The following is a 22,029-nucleotide window of genomic DNA, read 5'->3' on the forward strand; positions in this document are numbered from 1 at the left end:
CCGCAGCTGCGAAAGGCCCGGCGAGGCGGCGGGCCGACCCCACCCGGCGCGGGCCGGGGCCGGCAGCGGGGCCGGGGCGAGCCCGGGGCCGGGGCGGGCCCCGCGCGCCGGAGGCGGAGCCGGTCGGCGGGAGGAGGCCGCGCCTCGGGGGCGGTGTTGCAGACCGAGGAGGCGGCTCCGGAGCCATCGCGCCTGCCCGGCCGGCGGCGGAGCTCGGCTACAGGGGGAGGGGGGTGGGGGGCGGCTCGGCGGCGGGTCTGCGGGCCGGGCGGGCCCCATGGGCGGGTGTGTGGGCTCCCACCACGACTCCTCGGGCAGCCTCAACGAGAACTCGGACGGCACCGGAGGTGAGCGCTGGAGCCGGGGGGGTGCGGGCGGGCCGCCCCCGGCGCCGCGGGGGGGACCCCGGGGCGGGCGCTGCGGGCCGGGGCCTGCAGCGAGGACGGGCCCGGGGCTGGGGCCGGAGCCGGCGCCGAGCGGGGAGGGGGGGGGGCGGCGGCCGCGCTGCCCTCGGGGCGCCTCGCCCGGCTTTCCCCCCCACACCGCCTTCCCCTTCCCGCGGCCGGCTCCGGCGCGGCCGCCCGGGCCGCAACTTTCCCGGGGCGGCGGGGGTGTGCGGGGGGCGCGCTGGGCACCTCCGCCGGCTTACAGCCCCCGGGAGCTCGGCGGGGTGCCCGGGCGGGCGAACCCCCGCGGGCAGAGTCCCGGCTGGGGGCTCCGCTCGGCCCCTCCGGCGGCCCGGCGCGGCCCGGGGGCGGGCGGGTGGTGAAAGAAAGACAGGCTGGGGAAAGGGCCTGCCTGGGGCTCCCAAACTTTGTTTTCCTTGGGCTCAGCTCCTTGTGGTGTGCGGAAAACAATTCTTGAGGTAACTTGGGTCCTGGCGCTGCGGCGGGTTTGGGTTTTATTTTTCTTTTTATTCTCTCCAAGAAAGATGGATCCTTTCCTCCAGCCTAAATCACCCATGCTAAATAATCAATTTTCAGCGACTTCAGATGCTGGAACAGCGTGTTTTCACTCGTGTGCAAGTGCACACCTACTCGGGGAGCGTAGCTTATGTGGAAACACTGCTGCAGTGTAAGCGGCCTTTATCCTTATGTTTTTCTCTACCTAAATGTCTGAATGATTGCTTTTTCAACATTCTTGGGTTTGTGGACCCCTGATGTTCTCCAGCTGAGCTGTATATGCTTTATAGTCATTTAAGTCAGCCTACCAACAGGACACTTGACTTATAAGTAGTCCTCACACATGCAGGGTCCACAGATTTCAGGTTGCAAATTGCTGACCTAGGTCTACATCTTCCCCTCATGGAATATTATTTATCAGTCTCGTTTTGTTTTGAATGCCCCGGCTGATGGGTATTCTATCATTTCAGTGACTTTGCTGTCATTCCATAATGTAAAAAAATGCAGCTCTTACACTTCTATCTGAAGCAGCCACCTGCTGATTAATGCCAGATGCATAGTTCATAGAAATACCAGAAAATCCAGCTGTGAAGAACTGTGTAGGATTTAATCACATTGTTGTCATTAAAAGGAATGTTACAGCTTTGTCTAGTATGAGTCTTCCTCATTCTTCTCTGCTATTAAAAAAAAAAAAAAAGGGGGGGGGGGCATCATAGAATGGTTTGTGTTGGAAAGGTCTTTAAAGATCACCTAGTTCCACCCCCCCCGCCATGGGTAGGGACACGTCCCACTAGATCAGGTTGCTCAAAGCCCCATCCAACCTGGCCTTGAACACCTCCAGGGATGGGGCATCCACAGCTTCTCTGGGCAGCATGTGCCAGTGAAGTGACAAAGGGGAAGAAGTGAGTTACCTAAAAAATGCATCTGTACTAAGCAGACATGCTAACCAGTAAAAAATGCAAGAGTGTCAATGTGGAAAGGACAGGACCATACTAAAAGTCACAGAAAAAGAATGGCAGGAATCATCGCATACCCAAAAAATCTTAACCAAAAAAATAGCATTAAAAGCTACGCTGACATTTGTTCTGAGACCTGCTTTGATAGCTAGGTGTTATGAGGTGAGATCATGTCACAGAAATAGCTTCTGTTTAATTTCCTCGCTCTTATCTTGCCTGTGATGTAAAATGAATGAAATACAAGAAAAAAAAATTATCAATTTGGCTGATATTGTAAAGTGGTCTTATTACACACCCAGCAACAGCGCATGAGGTGGGCAGTCTCACTCCACGTTGGCTACAGATTGCTGTCCCGGATGGGCTTAGTGGGAGCGTGTTCCTGCTTGATGTTTACACGGCACAACACACTGTTGCTTTGGGGTTAAATAACCTATTGTGCTTGGTGCGTTAGAGCAGCAGCTGGGTTTTTCAAGATGTAAGAGATGCGAAATGCATGTGAGCTGGCTCGTGTTGATTCATGCTCTAAGGATAATGTTCCTTAAGGTTGTCTCGCTGAAGTGAGAAGTGATGAAATTCCAGTTGAATTATAGGCTTCTTAGGGCTGTCTTAAACAATCAGCTACAGTGTGCAGTAGCCTGTTTTGTAATGTTACCTATCTGTCCTGCCTCTCAACAAGAAAAAAAGGGGGAGTAGGTTAAGCTGAAAGAGCCTCCGAATATCTTTTATAAATCCTGAGATGTCAAAGTGCAGCCTGCACTAATTCTTAGCTTTACGAATTCTGCAAACATGCCTGTGCCAAGTATGAGATCTGACTTGCTCTCTCGAGGGACCTTATGTCTTGAGGCATCAGCAAGCAAACCGGCTGAAGCACAAGCGAACACGATATGGAGACCAGACCTGTGCAGAAAGGTGACTTATTCCTGTTTCCCATACAAGGCTCACTTCCTCCAGCTCCTGGGCTGTGACCTAGTCTGGTGTATTTGTTTTCAGATTTCTGTCAATGAGCAGCACCAGATCATTTATAAATCTCAGGAAGGTATTTTGGAACAGAAACATCTTAGCTCTAACCAGAGCATTGCCAGTGATCGACTTGGGGGAGGCTTTGTCATTTCCCCAGATTGGCAAAGTTTTTTTGAGAATTACAAGTGGTCAGGAGATTGATTAGACAGTAATAGCAGCGCTTGATGGTGTAGAAAAGTGAGAGCTGGATCTCAAGTCTAATTCATACCATTTGCAGTCTATTACAGTGCTGTGTGGAGCTGGCAAAACCTTGCTTGATTGTATCACTGGAGTTGAGAGGAGGATTTGTCACATCCTCGTATTCTCCTCGGTCCTTTTGTCAATCACTGGCACTTCCCGTTACTCCTCTGCTGCTCGGCAAAGCTGACAGCGTGCCCTGACGGTGTGAGCTTCCTTTGTCTTTTACTATGGGTATTTTTCGAGGTCAAGATGCTTGCATGTATCTGGACAGCCATTGCATATACTCAGGTGTGTCGCCGTGTGTAAGACTGAGGTAATCAAAAATACCAGCTCTCCTATGTGTGTACCAGTTTATTGCACGCTTCTATTCACGTTGGCCGAAGCAGGAGTTGTCTGTTCCTTAACAAGAATCAAACAGATGCTGCTCTGCCCATCCTGCTGGAAATGAAATGGTCTTTGCAGATTGGTACCAGCTGTTTCATTATCACTGCTCTTTTTCGCAAGTTTCCATTTCAACAGAATATTGCTTGTCGTGTTTAGGAAAAAGTTCCTGTCTTGATGCTTGGTGCGTTGTAGTCCAGCAGAGCTGTATTGTGGTGGGTGGGTGTCCTGGATGGTGAGATGGATTTATTGCTGACTACTTAAAGGAGGTACAAAGGAATAAAAGATGATCGTTAAGGGATTTATAGACACAGGGTTGGTGTCATCCCCCCCCCCCCCATCCCTTTAGCTCAACTGTCTCCCATCAGGTATTCCAAGTTTTAAGAAGCCGAGCACCACATTTCTTTTTGCTGTGTCTTGTCAATAGTAACGGGGTGAGACTGGGGGAGAAATAGCTGTTGTCTGGCCACTTACAGGTTGTGTGACTTCCTCAGTTGTGTGTGCGGAAGAGCATTGGGTTTGGAGTTAACTGCTGGAAAACTCTGCACTTGTGCCTGTAAGTAAGGTTTAATAACTTATCAGGTATGTTCGGTTTAGCGCCAACAGGAGAACTTGCATTGCCAACTTGCCATGCTCACGGGCAAGTCCTTTTTGGGGGGGCTCTTCCTTTCTTTCTTTGCAGGGGAGCAATGGGAAGGAAAAGGAGAAGCAGGAACCCATTCATTTTCTTCTGGCAAACTCTTAATGCTATTAGAAGTTGCATATTACTTTGTCTTACTTGGTAAAGTTCAGTGAGACAGTTACTTGTGCGGAATAAGGAAAGGGCAGGAAATCCAGTGTCTAGAAGTACGGGCATGACAAGTCATTACAGATTAAGCCTTTTGGCTGCAGCTGTCTGATTGCTGCTGCGCTCTCCTTGACATGATGTTCGCCTGCCTGCTGGAGTTCTTATCGCCCTTCTTTGTTATAAAAGATGGTGATTCTGTTTGAAATTTGTCTTCTTTACTGCTGCCCCAATCACCCAGCAGTGATAATAGGGACAAGTGGATATAGGGCTGCACATTTGACTGACACACTAGAATAGGAGATTATTAAAAATATAAATTCCTCCTGCAGAATTTGATGCAGTGCTAGAGCTTCATTAACTTCTGGAAAGCCAAATATCGCGCTCAACCTCTGCTTTTGATAACTGGACAACAATTTCTTAAATATTTTCTTTCGAGTGCTGTGCAGTGCTGCATATCACATGTTTAATTTGAAGTTACAATAACTGCTTTCATGGTGCTTCTATGGAAGACTGACCAAGGGAATTTGCATATTAAGTAGTCAGATTTGTTGCTCACAATTGGACTAATACAGTAGGGCTATGCACAGCTTGCACGGGGGGGTTAAACAAGCATCTCATGACTGAGCAGTTAATAGCATTTGGTGCCTACCCCTTGTATCTGAGCATACAAAGAATCTCCCGCTTCCAGATTGCATTTTGCAGCGTGCTTTAGCTGTTGGATGCAAACTGTGATGGTGCGTGCCTGCACACAGCGCCTTTCTGGGGTCTCGTTGCCATCTAAAGGAGGTAGCTCTAGACTTCAGGTAGTTCCTGCTGTTTTGTAAAGCAACGCTGAAATATGGTGCTGGATATGTTTTTGCAAAAGTAATATTAAATCACAGCTGGCATTAGCTGTTAGGTCTTAACTGTGGCTTTAAAAAAAAAAAAGGAATAAGGAAAGCTTAGCATGGCTCTTACAACTTGCTCTAAATCTCTCATGATGTCCACAAGGGTATGTGTGGTCTTTATCAGAGCTTTGTAATAGAAGTAGCCTTTAATGACTTGGTTTCCTGAGGGCTGGGCACCCACAGCATCCTTGAGATTATTAGGAACTGTGGATTTTTTGCTGAGAGTGCCTGATAATTCAGTCCCAAGTATTTTTCTACTGGAATATCATTTTGATGGTATGACACTTTTCATTTGTAAACTAATAGACTTTGTTTTGTTTTTCAGGTGATAACAAGTAACTCTTAGAAAATGAAATAAGGTGTTATTTTTACTGTTAATAAGGGCTGACAAACGCAGCTGTTCAGTTTCCTTTTTGGCGTTGTTCCTCCGTGTAATTGTTTGTTTGGTTTCTAGATGAAGTGATTTGTTTTAATTTTTCTATTTGGGATTTCAGTGTTGAAAGCAACAACGTCCTCCTTTGCTGAATATTAAATATAATAAATTGAACATTCATTGTGCTTTGGAGATTTTTGATAAATGGAAAATATTATTAGCTGCCTGTTTGAATAAACTCTAAAAAGCAGCTATCCGCTCTTATTGCAGCAGGTAATACGATAGCTATTATTTTTCATGTAAATGTTGAATAATATAATTCATGAGTCACAAATTATAATACAGTTTAAGCCAGAAATAAAGATTTGCCTTATAGTTAGGTCTTGCCAATTTCTGCAAGTCCTCCTGCAAGTACAATACAAAGAAGGATCAAGTTGGCCACAGCTGGTATGGTTACCCAGCTCCTGAAAGAAGAAATAACAGAAATATCTGAAAAACTTCTGAGCAGATGACTGTGTTTGAGAAATGGATACAACTACTGCTTTGCTGTTTTATGGGCAAAAAAGGACTGTGATTCTTATAGTGTTTGATGTAAAAAGCACTTTCACCTTATCTTGTAGACAAACGCTGTATATAAGTCAGTCACGTTTTTAGGCAGTTGTTTCCAATTTGCTACCTCTGCGTCACTGCCTTAAAATTCAAACTCCTTTGTTGCAAATGCTTCAGGGTTTTTTTTCCTCTTAGTCCTTAGGTTTTTTAATTTTTTTTTTCCAAATTACTTATATCTACTACAGGAAAGTACACTCTACTGGCCAGTACGTGCTTCATGATCCTCCCAATTCTTTCTCACCAGATTCAAAATGACATTTTGAGTGTGGCTGTATGTCCATCCTCTCCTGCAGAGAAGCCAGATCCCAGTGCGTCTGTGGCCGTGCTGCATGGCTTTCCCAAATACTGCTCTGAAAGAAAATGCGGGAAGGGCTTGGTTTTCCTTCCCATGGGGTCTTCCCTGAGTAGAGGCGCAGCTGGGTGTGCAGCCGCAAACTTTCCCTTCCCAGAGCCAGTGGCATCCCTGTCTCGGGAAGGGAAGAGCATTTCTACGGGGGATTTCTGCCACCCAGCAGCCAGGATGAAGCAGGGAAGTCTGTGTGTGGCATCTCTTGGGTGCGTAGCGCCTAAGTGGTGGCCTAAAGGCAGGAGCCATTGATTCACCTTCATCTTTCCTACATGCGGGTGCTTCCTGTGAAGTTTATGGAGGTTTGTGGGTTTTATTTTTATTCCAGCTGGAAGCTCTGTAGGACTACTCTTTATTTTGCAAAAGTCCCATTATGAAATGGAGCCTTTCTAAATCTTCCTAATTCTGGCTTTAAAAGCTACTCCATTTAGACAGCTGTAGTCGTCATAATTGTAGGAAAAATAGAGTAAGCAGGCAGATGAGGTGGTCCTCAGGGATGGCTTGCCAGTTTGGGATGCTGAATTTCAACATGCGGAAAGGCGCTGACCTTGGGTGGCTGCCAGGGCGATGCGAGCGTTGCATGTGTACGGTGGGCTTTCCGAGGCTTCTGCTTGCTTTGTTTACCTGAAAACCCACGGGCTCTGTTTGCTCACAGCGATGCTAAGCCTTTGGCGTTTGTGTTGCGGCTTGGCAGCGCTGGTGAATCTGCGTCTTGGGAGCGAGCGTAGGGGGCACATCGGATCCACTGGCTGGGGAAGCGCCTGTGCCACGGCTGCTGGTCCCGCTGGTGGAAGGCTGGTGCCTGGCATCACTCGGCACGGGAGCGCGGCGAGAGCAAGGAGGCTCAATTACCTGAAATCAGAAGGGAAAGGCAGTGGAGTGATCCGTTCTGTGAAGCAGGTGGAGTACAAGGAAGAATATAAAAGCTGAAGTCAGTAACCTGGTTTCTGGCTGTTGAATGAAACACTTCACTTGCACTCTGAGGTTTTCAGTTACGGCTTAATCTGCTGCCTATATGTTGTCTGGCTGAAATCTAAGATTTGAAGAAAGATAAATGTTCCACTACTTGTGAAGCAAAAGAAGTGCAGGTTTTGTTGGGCTTTTTGGGGTTGTTTTTTTTTTTTTTTTAAGAAATAATAAAAAAAAGCTTTTCCCTCACATTGTGATTGTTTCCAGTGTGAAAGTGCAGAATCTAATTCAGTGTTTCATACTGAGTTACCAATATCAGCGAAAGAGTGATGCATCCAAAAGCAGCATGAGTGCTCATTGTGCTGCTCGTACAGTTGATGGAAAATACCTATAGCATAGTGTGTAACTTGATATTTTACTGTCTTGACCTGTGTGCGTGCAGTAAAATATGCAGGATGTCTAATGTGGTTTATTTAAGGTTCAGCTGGAACCTGAATTTTGCGTTTGCTGCCTTCTGCTGACCCTGGGCCGATCTCACAGCTATTAGCCAGGTAGTAGCTTTCTCTCCTGGCATGCTCAGATTAAGTTTGCGCAAATGAGAGATGGCCAAGAGATGGGGCAGTGCAAACTGCGTAAAGGGTTTTTGTTCTGTTTCCCACCTTTGAAGTAAATTAAAAACTTCGTCTTAAATGCTGAATGGGGCTGCAGTTTCTCAGGCTACCTTAAATATTTAAAATGACATAAGTAGCGTGTCATCCTGAGACATCAGAGTACTGAGAGATGCAGGGGCACCGCAGGTTCTGCAGGTAATAAGTGCACGAGCAATTAATACATGCTGTCAGTTTGCAGGAGCTGTTCTACTTTCAGTTGTCCTATTAGGGCCTAATGTAAAGCATTTGAAAATTTTACCTCATAAAGTAGAAATACTGGTGGGGATGGGGGTCCTTGCTGCTGTGCTTGCGTATTAGATCACTTTAATAGCTCCTCCCTTCATCCTTTTTTCAATGTCCTTTTCTCTTCCCATCTCCCTCCTCCTTAGCAAACAGGATTTAAAAGGAAAAATTCAAAGCCCTGCTTGAAAGCCATTTGTGGGAGGAGATGGGCACAGTTCTGAAGAAATGATTCTTCACTTCTGTAGAAACTCAGATGTGCTGAAGGATTTTTTTATATATATCTCTCTCTCTATATGTGTGTGTGTGTGTGTGTATATAAAAAGACATCCTTGTGCTGAAGATTAGGGAGAAGGGAGGGGGTTTGGGGAATTTCTGATCTATCGTGTGGTTTTCCCACGTTCTCAAACATGAAAGAAAAAGCACTTTACAAATGGTAGTGAAGAGTGCTTCAGTAGTTTTCAGCGAGAACAGGTGCTGCCCGGGGGAAAAAGATTAGAGGCTGAAATGGGAAAATGTATCACACAATGCTGTAGATTGCATGTTATCTTTGCACATGTTTAATAGGGAAAGTTTACGCTTAAAATATATATATTCAAGCTACTGTTGTTGACACTTTTCTATAAATAACTAAAATATTTTTGCATAAAATGAAATGATAAACATTTAATAGCTTATAAAATATTATCTTTCATAATGATTTATAATGATGTAGCAACTATAAATAATCCTCCTAATTCAGACAACATATGATGTAGGAAGGCATTTTTCACCTTCTCCCAGCAGACGTGTGTGCTCTTTGAAAATATTCGCAGGGCCTGAGATGGCATCGGGAGCAGAGTACGGTAGTTTGGGGTAGGAAGCTTGCTACCTTTGTATTTTTAAAATTCAGTCATGGAGCTCAATTCCTGCTCTCATGCTGTGATCAAGGGCACTCTGGATTCATGCGAAGGATCTCTTGTAGCATTTACTTTGTCGCTTTATTTTTCTGCCACAGAACTATCATCTGTGATTTCTTGTCTGTATGAGTAAATACAGTCTTTTTGTAAAAGAGTACCTACAAAATAGCGGATAGTACCTGCAGCTGGTGAATGCCATTTTCTCCTGCCAGGTTTTTTTTTTTTGGCAACACGCTGCTGCTTGAGTGCCTGAGCCTACTGTAGAGCATTGGCAATTGCAGGATAATGGCTGACTGGTGAAAAGGTAAATGATTTAAGTAAAAATTGCAAATTCACACGCTTCGTGTGTACTGCACAAAGTATTTATTGGCAAAGGTATAGCAAAGCATTGCTTATGTCATATATGCTGGACTTCTTAATGCCTTCACAGTGTTTTCAGATGCATTTGCTTCATCTCTGGTGCAAGGAAAAGCTCTGTACATCAAAATAATGTTTTTGATGCAGGATGCTTAGCCTTCAGTTGGGCTCTCACCTGCTAAAAGCTTCTGAACTTCACTTGCATGAGTCATTTCATTGCATCCCTGTCCCCCATAGGGGACAAGAAGGACCCATGGGGCCATCCTGGAAGTGAGCAGAGGGGACTCAATGTCTCTGAACCTGGAACCATGTTTAGATACTTTTTTGGTGCAGGACCGTACTGCAGGTAAAAGTCCCGGTTCTACTAATCGCGGATTCTGGTTGCTCCAAACTTGTTAGCACACGGACTGAAGCGAGGGTGAGAAGACATGGGCAATAAGCAGTTTGGAAGTGTTAATGGGAAGCAAAGTGTAGCATACGTGTTAAGTAGTTTGGAAACCACAAGTGTTATCTGAAGGTTGGACTAACAATTTCACTAACTCTCGCTGGATGTATTCGCAAGGAGGCTATATTTGGTGGCAGCAGTAGTTAAACATACGTTCAGATGAAGCTTAGCACTCCAGTCCTTCACACCTCGAAGTAGCATCATTCTTCGCTGTTCCTGGATTTGGTCTGGAAGCCTGTTTGGGACGTGATGCGAATGCCCTGCTTGCTGAGGGTGAGCGAATCTCTGCCTGTGCATTTCGTACATCCAGTGCATGTAATGAGCAAACCTGCTGAACGGGTGGCAAATCGCAGGTCCCAGCTGAGGGTTAGCACTTTAGGGGGTGAGGAAGGGGAAAGCTGTTAAATATCTATTTAAACTTTTACTTCATAAAGAGTTGGAACTCGCTTGTGAATTGCATGTTGATGACTTGGCTCAGTAAATACATAACAGACTGATTTTTTTGGTAACTTTTTTTTTTTTCCTCTGTGCCTACAGAATTACATTAAAAGAACATGGGTTGCTATAAATAAAAGCAATTATTGCATAAAAATATGTTCTGTAAAGTGCTTATCAATATGAGATATTATTCTAAGGTTTAAATGCTTATTTGATAAGTTCTCTTACTCATTTGTGTGTTGTTTTTTCACATCTGTAGATCTCCATTGTATCTTTAGCCAAATCTAAAACTAGTTCTGGTGCCAGAACAGCTTGAATTGCAACAGAAAACCGCATGTGTATTGAAATTGCACTGCTCGATTAAAGTCACATGCTTTAAATCAGTCACGTATTGTATAGCCTCACGCTGATAGTACTTAATGCAGAGTCCCATCGCTGCCTTAATGCGACCGAAACAAGAACATTTGTTGTACATAGCCAGGACGCTCCAGTTGCTGCACTGATACTATAGCACAAAAATAGCTTCAAAAATACTACAGGCTCAGTTTTTGGCTTTAACTGAAACTCCTATGGAATGGAACAAGAGGGAATACACAATTTTAGTCTCTCCTCTGGGAGAGAAAAGGAGCAACAGCGTAGTCAGAACAAGCGAGCATGGATATTGCGGTTTGGTATTGCAAGGCAATACCGGAGTGAGAGTCCTTTAGGTGTAAATAATCCTCTAGTTCTTGAACTCTGACTCATGATAGAGACTTTCTAAACTGGTGTGCTTGGCTTGTGATTAAATTACCACTCTAGCTTTTTAGGCAGCTTGAGCAGTGAAATACTCCAGTGGTTTTTGGAGAGTTAATGTTTGGCAGTGGGGAAAACACGGCAACCCTATTTCAAATCAAAGGAATATGGGTTCCTTGTTTAACATAGTGGGCGTCACTTAGTGCTGCCGGTGGAGACTTCCAAGCATTTTTGACGCGAGTCAGTTATGCAGAGGCTGCTTACCAGACCATCTGGAAGTAGAAATTCGAGGGTGCATTAGTTGGTGAAGCCCAAATGAAACACCTGCCTTGTGCCCGTCCTGTTGATGGGGTCTAGCTAACTGCTTCACCTTGGACTAGCGGTTATGCGTGCGGAATGGGTGGGCTCTTTGACGTTCCCCATTCCTAGCCTTCATCCGTCCCAGGACATGATCAGTCATGATCAGTTTTCAGTGAGCAACTTTTTCTCAGAAATTTATAAGTAAACATATTTAAAACAGTACTTACAATAGCTTCCTCAAAGTACTGCGTCGGAAAATAACCAAGTATTTCTTTTGCATTGTATATAACTGTTCACTTATGGAATATGACTTTTTCTGGCTTTATCCATCCCAAAGAAGACAGGTGTTTTATCTTAAGACTGCAAGTGCGATTTTTTTACTCCAATTCTGTTCTTTCTGATTATTATATTCAGGGAGAATAGTATGCCGCAGGACTACAGAAGAAACAACATTAGCATTTTATCTTATTGTGGTGGGAAACTTATTACCAAGAGTTAATTTGCATTGGGCTCCACATTAGTTAGGAAAATATTATAGATACTTGGGGGTGGGGGAGGAAGCATTTCAATTCCTGCCAGTGTCCTACGTTGTTAATGTCTCTTGGCAGGCTACATCCAGAGATATGCTGAGCACGCTGCTATCTGATCATCAACCCTGTTTAATAAAATAGGTTTTTTTAAAGTAATGACAACTCAGCTTAAAAAAAGGTTGTGCAAAGTCCAAGATGGCGCTGCCAGCAAAGGCTTCTGTATTTCCTAGTTCAGTGCTGTGTCAAACTGAATATTCTGTTTTAGAAATTCTACCAACTGATCTAATCTTGTCTTAAAACTCTTTCCAGGTTTGCCTACTCGAGTATGCTGTCGCTATCTGATTGCTCTGCCTGCCAAATTTCCAAGCTGAATTCATCTTCCATTGATAAAGTGCACTTCTGGCTGCTCAGTGCAGTCACCCTTCCTTCTTTCACATGTCTCATTTCATTATTATAAATTAATATGAGGATTTTTTCCAGCTGAAAGAACTCCTGCCATGCAATTCAGATTTAGGTTTCTGCACCCTTTCTTTTCTTGTTCTTACTTTGAAACTTTCCAATTTTCACTTGTTTGTGTTGGAGGTTAATAAATAAGGAACCCTTTTTCTCACAAAACAAATATTTTTCTAGCAGGATATTTCAGTGCAGATTATTATGTGTTAAAGTCAATTTTGATGCTAAATAATGAGCCCCTATGAATGAGCTCTTTTCAGCTGGGGGAGCTGAGGTGAGTGCTACTCAGACATGAATGTTTTCTGGTTCGTTTTTCTCATGGTCATCATTAGCATCAAAACCTTTGGATTACACAGCTTCCCCCCCCTATCTCCCCCTTCCTCTGTGGCTAATATTACAGCCTGCTCTTTCTGTGGAAATACAGTTAAGGCTGATTAACTGAGTACCGGGTACTTTATTGACCAGTCTTTAAATGTTCCTAGCGCTATGTTTTCCATGCAGTGCGATTGCTGAAAACATATGTATTTCGGTGGCTTTCTTGGAATGGCTTTCTTGGAAAGGCAGTTTGGAGTGGGAGCTTTGGACAGTTTGGATCAGCTTCTGCTGTTCCAGGTGCAGATATCTCACAAAGCAGAAGACACAAGCTCTTCTGTGGTAGCCAAGAGGAAAATGCCGTGCTTCGGGGAGAGGAAATTACAGCTCTGTCATAAAAATAGGGATTGGTTCAGAATACTAGAGATCAAATTTCCAGGTTTAGTATGAAGAGAACATGCAAAGAGGATTATTCTTCCTACTTGATTTTTCCAACCGTCTCTAAGTAGTTGGTATTCCTCTTGGACGTACCCCAGCAAAGATTACTCTTCCCACAGCAAAGGAGTCTCTTGTTTCTTATTGCCTATCTGATTATTATTTTTAATAGTCTCTGTTGCTAGTAGTGCCTAAATATTGCTGTAATAGGGAGGGTCCTGGACGCTGGCCATCCTTTTATGAACCAAAGCTACAGCTTAAAAAGTAAGCAGGAGAGAAACTACTGTTGGAAGAAATCACTGCCTGGGGCTTGGCCTGAGCTGAACAGAGCTGCTCGGTCTGCTCGCGTCCCAGAGTAAGCTTTCCATTCCTAGTTTTCATATAGACTTTTAACAGCAAGGAAACTTAACTACTTTCTTTGTGTATTTATTCTGTTCCCTGGGGGGATCTGACTGGGTTTCTTTCATGTTTACAATTTGATTGCTGCTGTGATGGAGTCTGAAATGCAGCCCCAGTTCTGCTGAGTGCAGGGTTTGAGGCGCCCTCGATCAGAGCTGCAGAAGCAGCACTTCATGGGCACGGTCTGCTCATGAGAGCACGGTAATTGCTACAGCAAGCTGGGTGAATCAGGAATGTACTTGCATCCAGCCTTTCTTGTAAATTCTTCTTTTAACTGCTACGGCCAGCAATCGGCATTTTTGGTTGGGGTGTTGTCCCCCCCCCTCCATTGCTTTCAGGAGACCCTCCACCTAAACAAAATGGTTATACCTGCACTGAAAAACCAGGGGAGATCTGGGCTCTTGTTTTCAAGTGGGTGAAATAAGAATCTTTTTCTAATGCATTCTCACTCATTACCAGTCAAATTTCTCATCCTTAAATTTGAATATAGGCTTATTTTCCCTTTAAGTAAGGGGAGAAGGGGTGAGGAGAGAGAGGGTCTGTCTAATATTGTGGAGTTCTGCCTTAACTCAGAACCAAAGATTTCCTACAGAAACTTAGCTCTCCAGAATCAACATACGGTTGTTTTAATCTGCTATTGCAGCACTCATGTCTTTAATTATGTGAAAAAGTAGGAAAGTGGTCTGTCCTGACAAATGATACTACTTTTCCTTATGAGTAGATGGTGACACTGGAGAAATCAGCTCCTTCAAGCATTATGGTGAGTGTCTTTTCTAAAAAGACAAATGTAGTCCATGGTCAAAACCTCCTTCAGCTATTACTAGGTATGTAATAGCTGGTACTGTTGCCCACATAATCTTTGCACTGCCAGGTTTTAGCTTGCTCTGAGTTGTTGAAAATTAAATGCGTTTTAAATCGAATTATGCTCTGTAGTGATCCCTTTGTTTGAAAGGAAGAGGAGTTACTTAAGGGATGTGCTGTTGTGTCTGTTGGAAATGCTGCTCTTTGGTAACAGAACAAGCATTGCTCAATCCATTAATAGAGCTAAAGACTTCTGTGCTCAGGGACTTTAGAAGGAGATCAAATGAATTTGCTAAAGGTGGAAAGCCTCTGGCTACTTTATTCTATCTTCATTTGAGCAATTTAAATGAAGAGGGCAGTTTCCCATGCCTACTCCAAGGTCCTTCCATCTCATGGAGAGTAGCAGGCTCCCGGAGAAGGAGGTTCATAGCGGGAGTTGATGTCTGCTCTCAGCCTTGCTTGGAGGAGGCTGCCTTGTTTATGCCCCTAATTTGGGCACCTTCAGTTAAATGCTTAAAATTGGATTGCATCAATAATCCTTGACCATAGGCTATAATAGGTCTATATTTTTTCCCTGAGTACATCCACAGGGGATTAAAATGACCTTGAAAGGATGTACTTTTAAGGCTACTTTGTTCAAGTGCTCCCATTTAATGGTAGAGTTTTATTTTTGCCTGGATGTATGAAGCATACTATATATACAGGTTGCAACAAAGGCTTCCATATTTTTCATTTTAGGTTAGGAAGATGGATCATAGCTTTCTAATTATCTAAACAATGCACTAGTGTCCGCGTGCATTATTACTTGTCTCTAACTCTGGGATAAATATAGTTTTCTTAATAAAAGGTATATTTGAAAGGTGGGCGTTCCTTACAGCTAAGAGGTTAGCATGTATAAACCAGCCAGGCATACGTGTTTTTCAATAGGCATCTTGGTCTTCTGAAGTTGCCTGGGTGTTATTAGTAAATAGTACCTAAAACATTGCAGATACACTTTGTGCAATTTTAAAGATATCCTGCTTGCAGGTGATGCTTCAGCTTTATTAACTTTCATCTATTAAGAAATGTTAAAGGCTTTTTAATATCCAGCTTGTCCTGTAAACTGTGTCAGTATTAATCTGAACAACATTGAGAAGTAACTAAACTTGTAGAATATGCCCAACTTGTCCTCTGCTGAAAAAAAATAACTACACAAAAAACCACCCCAAGCCCTTGAATGCAGAGTTCATGTTCACGTCATCCTTGTATGCTACCAGTTCTTGCCATCTCACATTATGCTCAAGGAGTGCACAAAAGAGGAAATTGTCTGAATTTACCATCAAAGGAAAGATTATGCAAAGGTAATGGTGCTAATTAATGATGTAATTATTATCATTAAACTATTGTTACTTATTAAATTATGTAACACAACAGTATAGAAAGTCCTTAGTGTGATTAAAGAAGAATAATTAGCGGAGATACTTGTTTTTTTTTAATTCTTGGTTATGATTTGTTTTCCCTTTTTAAGTATTGGAAAAAAGATGGGAGCTTAGTTCAACCTGTGTGATGAACCCTCTGATTCTACCCTCGTTCTCTCCCTAAAATCTCCTACCTCTACCAATTGCAGTTGAAAAAAAGCTTTAAATATGAAAACTGAATTCATGGTGTGTTTTAGCCTTTCTTCCAAGATCTGCATAATTGAATGTCCATGGAAGCCAGAGGTAAGAGGGATGTCCCCTTGTCAGTGTAGATTAGCAGTGTACAGAAGGGACGTGGCACCTTATGGCACAGGAGAGAAACTGCAGACACTGAGACGCGGGGTGGGACACATGGATAGGTGGCGGGGAAATTGCCCAACTTCACTTTCACTCAGAAGTAGGTAGTCTTTATCCTGTTTCCATACTCTCAGGTGATCCTAATTTGGAGCTGCCCTCTCTGAACTGCTTGTTTCTGGGTTTCGGTTTTGTTTTCCTCTGATGTTTTGTAATCTCCAGCATCTTCGGCTGGAGAACAGAGCTGTTGGTCAATTGCTATAAGCTGCTGATGGGTCCCCAAAGCTCCTATAAGTAACAGCTTTCGTTTTATCCCTTAATGCAGTCACTTAAGCAGATTCCAGTGTCCGCTTTAGGTTCTGTGGCTCTTTTACACATTGTTTTAAGGCAAATTCCTACCCTTTGCATGGGGTGAAAATCAAATGTAGGGTTGGCCCCACCAGAGTTTTTGGCAGGAGTTAATTTTCAAGGAGATGGTTCCAAATTTATCTTCGATTGTTCTTTACCATATGTTCTAACCTCTGGTAGGGGCGTGAGGATGAGTAGACTTCCTTAACATCCCAAGACAACTGCTCATAGCTCCATATCGCTCTTGTCTGAGAAGCCCAAGTGTTGCACCTGTGAGCTATTGATGGTGCTTGGCCTTTATACCCATTGATAGACCTTCCAGCTACTGAGCTTTCCCCATTCTTGGCCATTAGTTTCTTGGAGAACGATTGTCCAGAAGAACAGATAAGAATTTAGTTTCAAAATTGCTTATTTAAAAATCTTGCATCATCATTTTTCCTTAGCTGTTTTTTTCCCCCGCTTGTTTTAGATGACATGCTGTTGAACTCAAGGCTGGAATTTACTTAGGCTGTAAGCATATGTACTTCCATGAATAAATTTTCAAGCTTATTAACTGGATTGTGGATCCAGAAAGTATTGACTGTAGAAGTGAAGTAGATGAATGTTTTGGGTTTCCACTGGGGCGTTAAGCCACCAGTCTGTCAGACTTCTGCCCTGCAGAAGTGCAGTGTGCACAGTTAGATGTATGAACATCTAGTTCTTTTGGTATCTGGCTGTTTGGGAGCACCTGGAGGCTCGGTAATGTGATCATTTAGCTTCTGTGGTCACACTAATTTGTTAATGTTGTGACGAATTGCTTTTTACTGATGGGGAAACAAGGGACAGCAGGGGAGGAGAATGTCCTGCCAGTTAAAATATCGTAGCATGTAGAAAGCTCTGCGGATGAAGAGCCTTTTGTGCTAAGGGCAGCTGAAATATAGAAGGTTTTCTTAGTTTGGGTTTTTTTGTGTGTTTGTTTTTAATCAACCTGCCGCAGAAATGAAGTCTTGCCCTTGCAAGGCCTTGTGGGGTTTTTTTATCCTATGGCTGTAAACTTGCCTGGAAGGGCAAATATTCCAAAAGGGTGGGCTTAGTGGTAGGTGGAAAACCAGGTCCACGTTCTAGGGGAGTCTTGAGCAATGCTGTCGTGTCATGACTTGTGCTGTGTGACTCTAAAGGATAAACATGAACAAGAGGGATACTTGATTTTCTGCTCCTAAATCACTGGTGTGCTGGTGCTGTGTATGGCAGGACTGACTTGCCAGCTATTAAAGAAGACGTTACCACCTACTGCTCAGAGCTGGTTGAGAGATTACTTTGCAGAAAGAAGCTTGACATCTGAGGAGTCTCGAGAACTTATTATCCCACCGTTACACATCTGTCCGCAGCTGCAGGTGCTTAGCATGGCTGTGTGCCCGCAGGTTGGCCTCATTCAGCTTGCACTGGCAGACGCACCTCTCGGAAATTACCGGGGTATAGTCCCGGGGAAAATGTGTGGTAGGTGTTAGTTAGACACTATGTTAAAACACTTCTTAAATGGGAACCAAGTCGAAAGCACCTAAAAATTGATACAGAAGTCATTTGTAATGAGTGTGAAACAGTAATTTTCTCATTAAAAGCTACCTTGTAAAATAGAGCTTAGTAAAGCAGCAAGTATCATTCTAAGAAATACAATTTCTTAAATTAAATCTGTAAATGTTTGCTTATGCATCTTTCACCTGTTTCTTAAACCGAGCAATTGCCTTTCAGCTTTCCAAATGGCACCTGTGGAACATAATACAGAACTGTAAAATTAAATCATTAAGATAATGTATGTTTGGTATGTGTGTCAGGTAAGATTCCTATTTTCAGCTTATACTGATCTCTTAATTAACTGATGAGCTTAAGTAGCTGAGATACAGTAATAGTGCATTTAGTTAATTGGCTAATGTGAAACTTTATCCCTGCCAATAACTGTGACACTGGAATAAATTCAAGACATGGTGTTAGATCCTGTAACTAAGCTAATTTAATCATTGGTCATTGTAAAAACAGTTACTGACTTGGAGGCTTTTTTGTTCACTCCCTTCTGGAATTTGTGACTGCTGTGCATGGCAGGAGTGACACAGCAAGCAATGCCCTGTTCACCTAAGTATTCATTAGGAACATTAAATTGGCCATCTGTCTTGTGCATTATACCTTATATTACACGGACCGTGTTAAATTCCAAATTTTAGTGGAAGGGTTTAATGCAACATAGCCTGATGCAAATGAACACTGTGGTGAGATGGGATCTGAAAATCGTGCTGACTTCTCCAGCTCCTCCTAAGCGATTTTACTTTATTTCTTTTTTTTTTTTTAACTGGATTTCTAGGATCTCTCTGGTTTTAAAATTTTCCTAGGTAGCAATGAGCTGCAGTGGTGACCTAAAATGGTTTAAATTATATTGAAACTAGTTCTGAATCTCTGGTGCTGGCAGAGCTTGTTTCTGTTGGGGCACTGAAGTGTCCCAGCTCTTCCCTTGCTGGTCTTCCTTCTGACCCGTGCATGGGCTAAGCGCTGCAGGAGTCTGGGTTTACTTGTTCTCATAGAGTAAATTCACTGGTGGCATCGTCCAGAAGGTCTTCAGAAGTTGCAGCATCATGTGTACAGACGCTACACGTGGGTCTGGTGAGGAGGCTGTGCCGGCTGGCTGTCAGCACGCTTGCACCTAATCAGGGTGGAGCCGCCTGCATTGTTTAATGAAAATTATCAGCTTTAAGGATGAAAGATGTACAGCAGACGTCCCTGTCTGTCACTTATCGAACTTGGAGAATTTGTGATGACCTTGTGCGGTCGGTCGGCGGCTGCGTGGCAGAGGCTGGCGCTGGCCGTGCTGCTCCCAGGGCTTAGGCCAACATAAAAGCAAAGTTTTGGTTTAAACGCCGCTGAGCCAGACTCCGATTTGTGCCTTGCTCAAAGCGTGCAGAACTTGGCTGTTAGGGTGCGGAGAAGCACTTGCGGCACTTCTAACTGTAAGGTTTGTGACAGGAGGGATGTCAGTCTCCATAAATGTCTTTAAATCTTTCCTTAGCAGTTCATATAGGCGCTTGTTATGCAGTGGTCAGAGGGAAGGGGGCTTCTGACCCAGGACCATGTTTATTTGCAGCTGGGAACGCTAGATCTTTGCTTGTATTAAATCCACGCTAGCTGATGAGACTGGTCCGTGCTGCTGGTGTGGAGCAGCAGGCCAGTGCTGGTGTCAGCAGCTCCACACTGGCGTGGAGTTGACCCGTTGGAGGAACTCACCGCTTTACAGCTTTATCTGTGTCTAAAGTTTCCCTGTTAACTGAATTGAGGGGAAAATACAAAAGGGTTTTAGTACTTTAAAAGTGAAGTTGCCGAGTTGCATTCTTCCTCGTGTTGGGAGACAGAAAGCACTGGGTTTTTTTATCCTTTATAGGTAAGCTCTGTGCAGCTTCCCACTGCATTCCTACAGTTTCCAGCTCTGCTCGTCTCCGTACCGTGCTTATTCTTTTTGCATGTGAGAGGCTGCATTGATGCCAAATTCTCGGCTTCAATTGAGTTTTAAGTTAAGCTATGCTTTGCAGAAGTCAAAAGAAGGATGTACTTTAAGCAGCATATCTCAAATAGGATATTTTTCATGTTGCTAACAGCTTCTTTAATGGTTCTTGTCAGAGGTTTCCAAAAGATAGTCTAGTTGTGCACTGTGGATGGTACAGTTTAAAGGTCTTGGTGCTTGCACACCTTGAGTTGGGAACAGGTAAATCTTTATTCTGTTCTCCATCCAGCTGAAAACATGCACCTACCAGAGATAGGAGCAGTATCAATTCTAGTGTCAACAGTGCTGGCAGGTAATTGCGTTGATCATGCCTGTCCCTCGAAGCTTCCGCCATAGCACTACTAGAACGTCACTGCAAGGCAAGCAGCAAGTATAGCTGTTCTTCCTACTGACTGCAGAAAGCAGGATTTGTGGCTCCCATATTCCTCTGACGGAGTGCAATCAAGACAGATGAGCATCGTCTGGCCTTTGCCCTGCCTGGCAGTGTTCCTGCTTCATCCCAGGTCACCCCTTGACCAAGGCACTACAGATTTGAGGTGGCGATTCTAGAGGCGTTTAGACGTTTTCATCTGTCGGGAGAAGAGGTGTTGCAGCATGAGCTTAATCGAGTTGATTGGGAAATGTTCTGCTTGCGCTTCCAGCAGGAAGCTGGTTGGGTAGGCAGGGCTCAGGAGTAACCACAAAGCTTTTGTAAACTAATAATAAAGCCATGGAACTAACAGTAGGAAATAGTGCTGAGCTTTTGGTGGGAGACTAATATGAAAAATTTCTTTTGAAAAATATTGTTTAAAATGTTGAGGCAAATAACAGTAGAGAACTTCGCAGTTGCTCTGTTGGCGTTATTGCTCTCTTTGACACCACTTATTTGGAGAGTTTGTAACCATCAGGGTTTGCTGTCCTGCTCTTGCAGCTCTGGGAGCGGAGGAATTGTCCCCATAAAACCGGCATGAACAGACGGGAGGCTGAAATTCACCCCTTGCCGGCTGGCTCTCAGCTGTGAATTGCGCCTCATGTTAGACAAATACACTGATATGTTTTAAATTTCTGTGAAAGGTGACCTATGTTATCGCAGCGTATCCCAGCGCAAAGCATGCATCAAGGCTGTTAGTGATCTGGATGGATCTTGTGTGTGTTGGGATGAGGTGGGATGTTTGGATCTGGTATACCACCAGGGAGCAGATCTCAAAACTTTGAAGCTTTTATTTTCACTGCAATACTGCTAGTTTCTTTGAAATGTGAGGGGTGATGAGTGATGAGCTGCTTGGAAATACCAAGCTGTCTTGATTTCTTCTGCAGTTCCTGTTGAAAATGATGGGAGAAATGAAGACTATAGTGTAATAGCTGGTAATTAGAGTCAATTTTTTCTCTTTGTCCAGCACATTCATACGCCCTCATCCTCTCATGTGTTTTATATCTCATGCTGTGAAGCCTCTGGATTGACTCAGCAAAGATTTAGTGCCTTGTGTATGGGGAGAGGCAGGGAAGCATTGTGCGTGTATGACTTGTCCAAAGCTGCCTGTAATTACCAGCGTAACTTGCATTTTATTCACTACCGTTTCTTTTGTGCAATTAACTCCTTTTGGAGGAAGGTGTGAGGCAAGAGTTGAGGAGAGACCTGGAGAAGCAGGGAAGGCATATTCTCTGCTCCTGCTTTGAGCGAGGCTTTGTGACATCCGTAGTGCCGGCACAGGTGAGCAGCCGTCTGGGGGACGCAGCGCCGTCTGCCTGGTTGGCTTTGAGTGTAGGGGCGTCACGAGTGATGGATGGTACCTCCTTTCCCCAGAGGGACCACATATATCACTTAGCACCAGTACATGGTGTGTCTGGCAGGCTGCTCACGTAGGGGTGCAAGCCTGGCTGTGACTGATGGTGATCAGTTGGCTGTCCCCCACTGGTTCTTCCCATTCTTTATCTGTTAGGTTTTTTTGTTTGTTTTTTTCTTCTGTCCTTCACCTCGTCTCAGGTAGGAGAAGGGGGAATAGCCCCAGGGGTTGGTTGGTGGCTTTACTTATTTGTGCGCAGGTTTGTCTTTGCTAGGTCTTGCTGCTCTGAAAAGCTTCACCACCCAC

At 44.0% G+C, this 22,029-nt stretch overlaps 1 protein-coding gene across 2 annotated transcripts in view; it reads left to right on the plus strand.

The window, feature by feature from the left end:
• Positions 1–277: 277 nt before the first annotated feature.
• The window catches only part of UBTD2 (ubiquitin domain containing 2), a gene marked incomplete at its 5' end in the record, with an annotated part of 58,428 nt that continues 36,676 nt past the window's right edge, over positions 278–22,029 (plus strand). For both annotated transcript variants that reach the window (XR_014269663.1, XM_082489923.1), the window contains one exon: positions 278–347. Coding sequence is in view for 1 of the 2 variants with exons in the window: in XM_082489923.1 (XP_082346049.1) it covers positions 278–347 (70 nt within the window). The remainder of the gene's footprint in view (positions 348–22,029) is intronic.

The sequence above is a fragment of the Vanellus vanellus genome, assembly GCF_965231255.1.
Source record: "Vanellus vanellus genome assembly, chromosome: 13".
Taxonomy (NCBI): Eukaryota; Metazoa; Chordata; class Aves; order Charadriiformes; family Charadriidae; genus Vanellus; species Vanellus vanellus.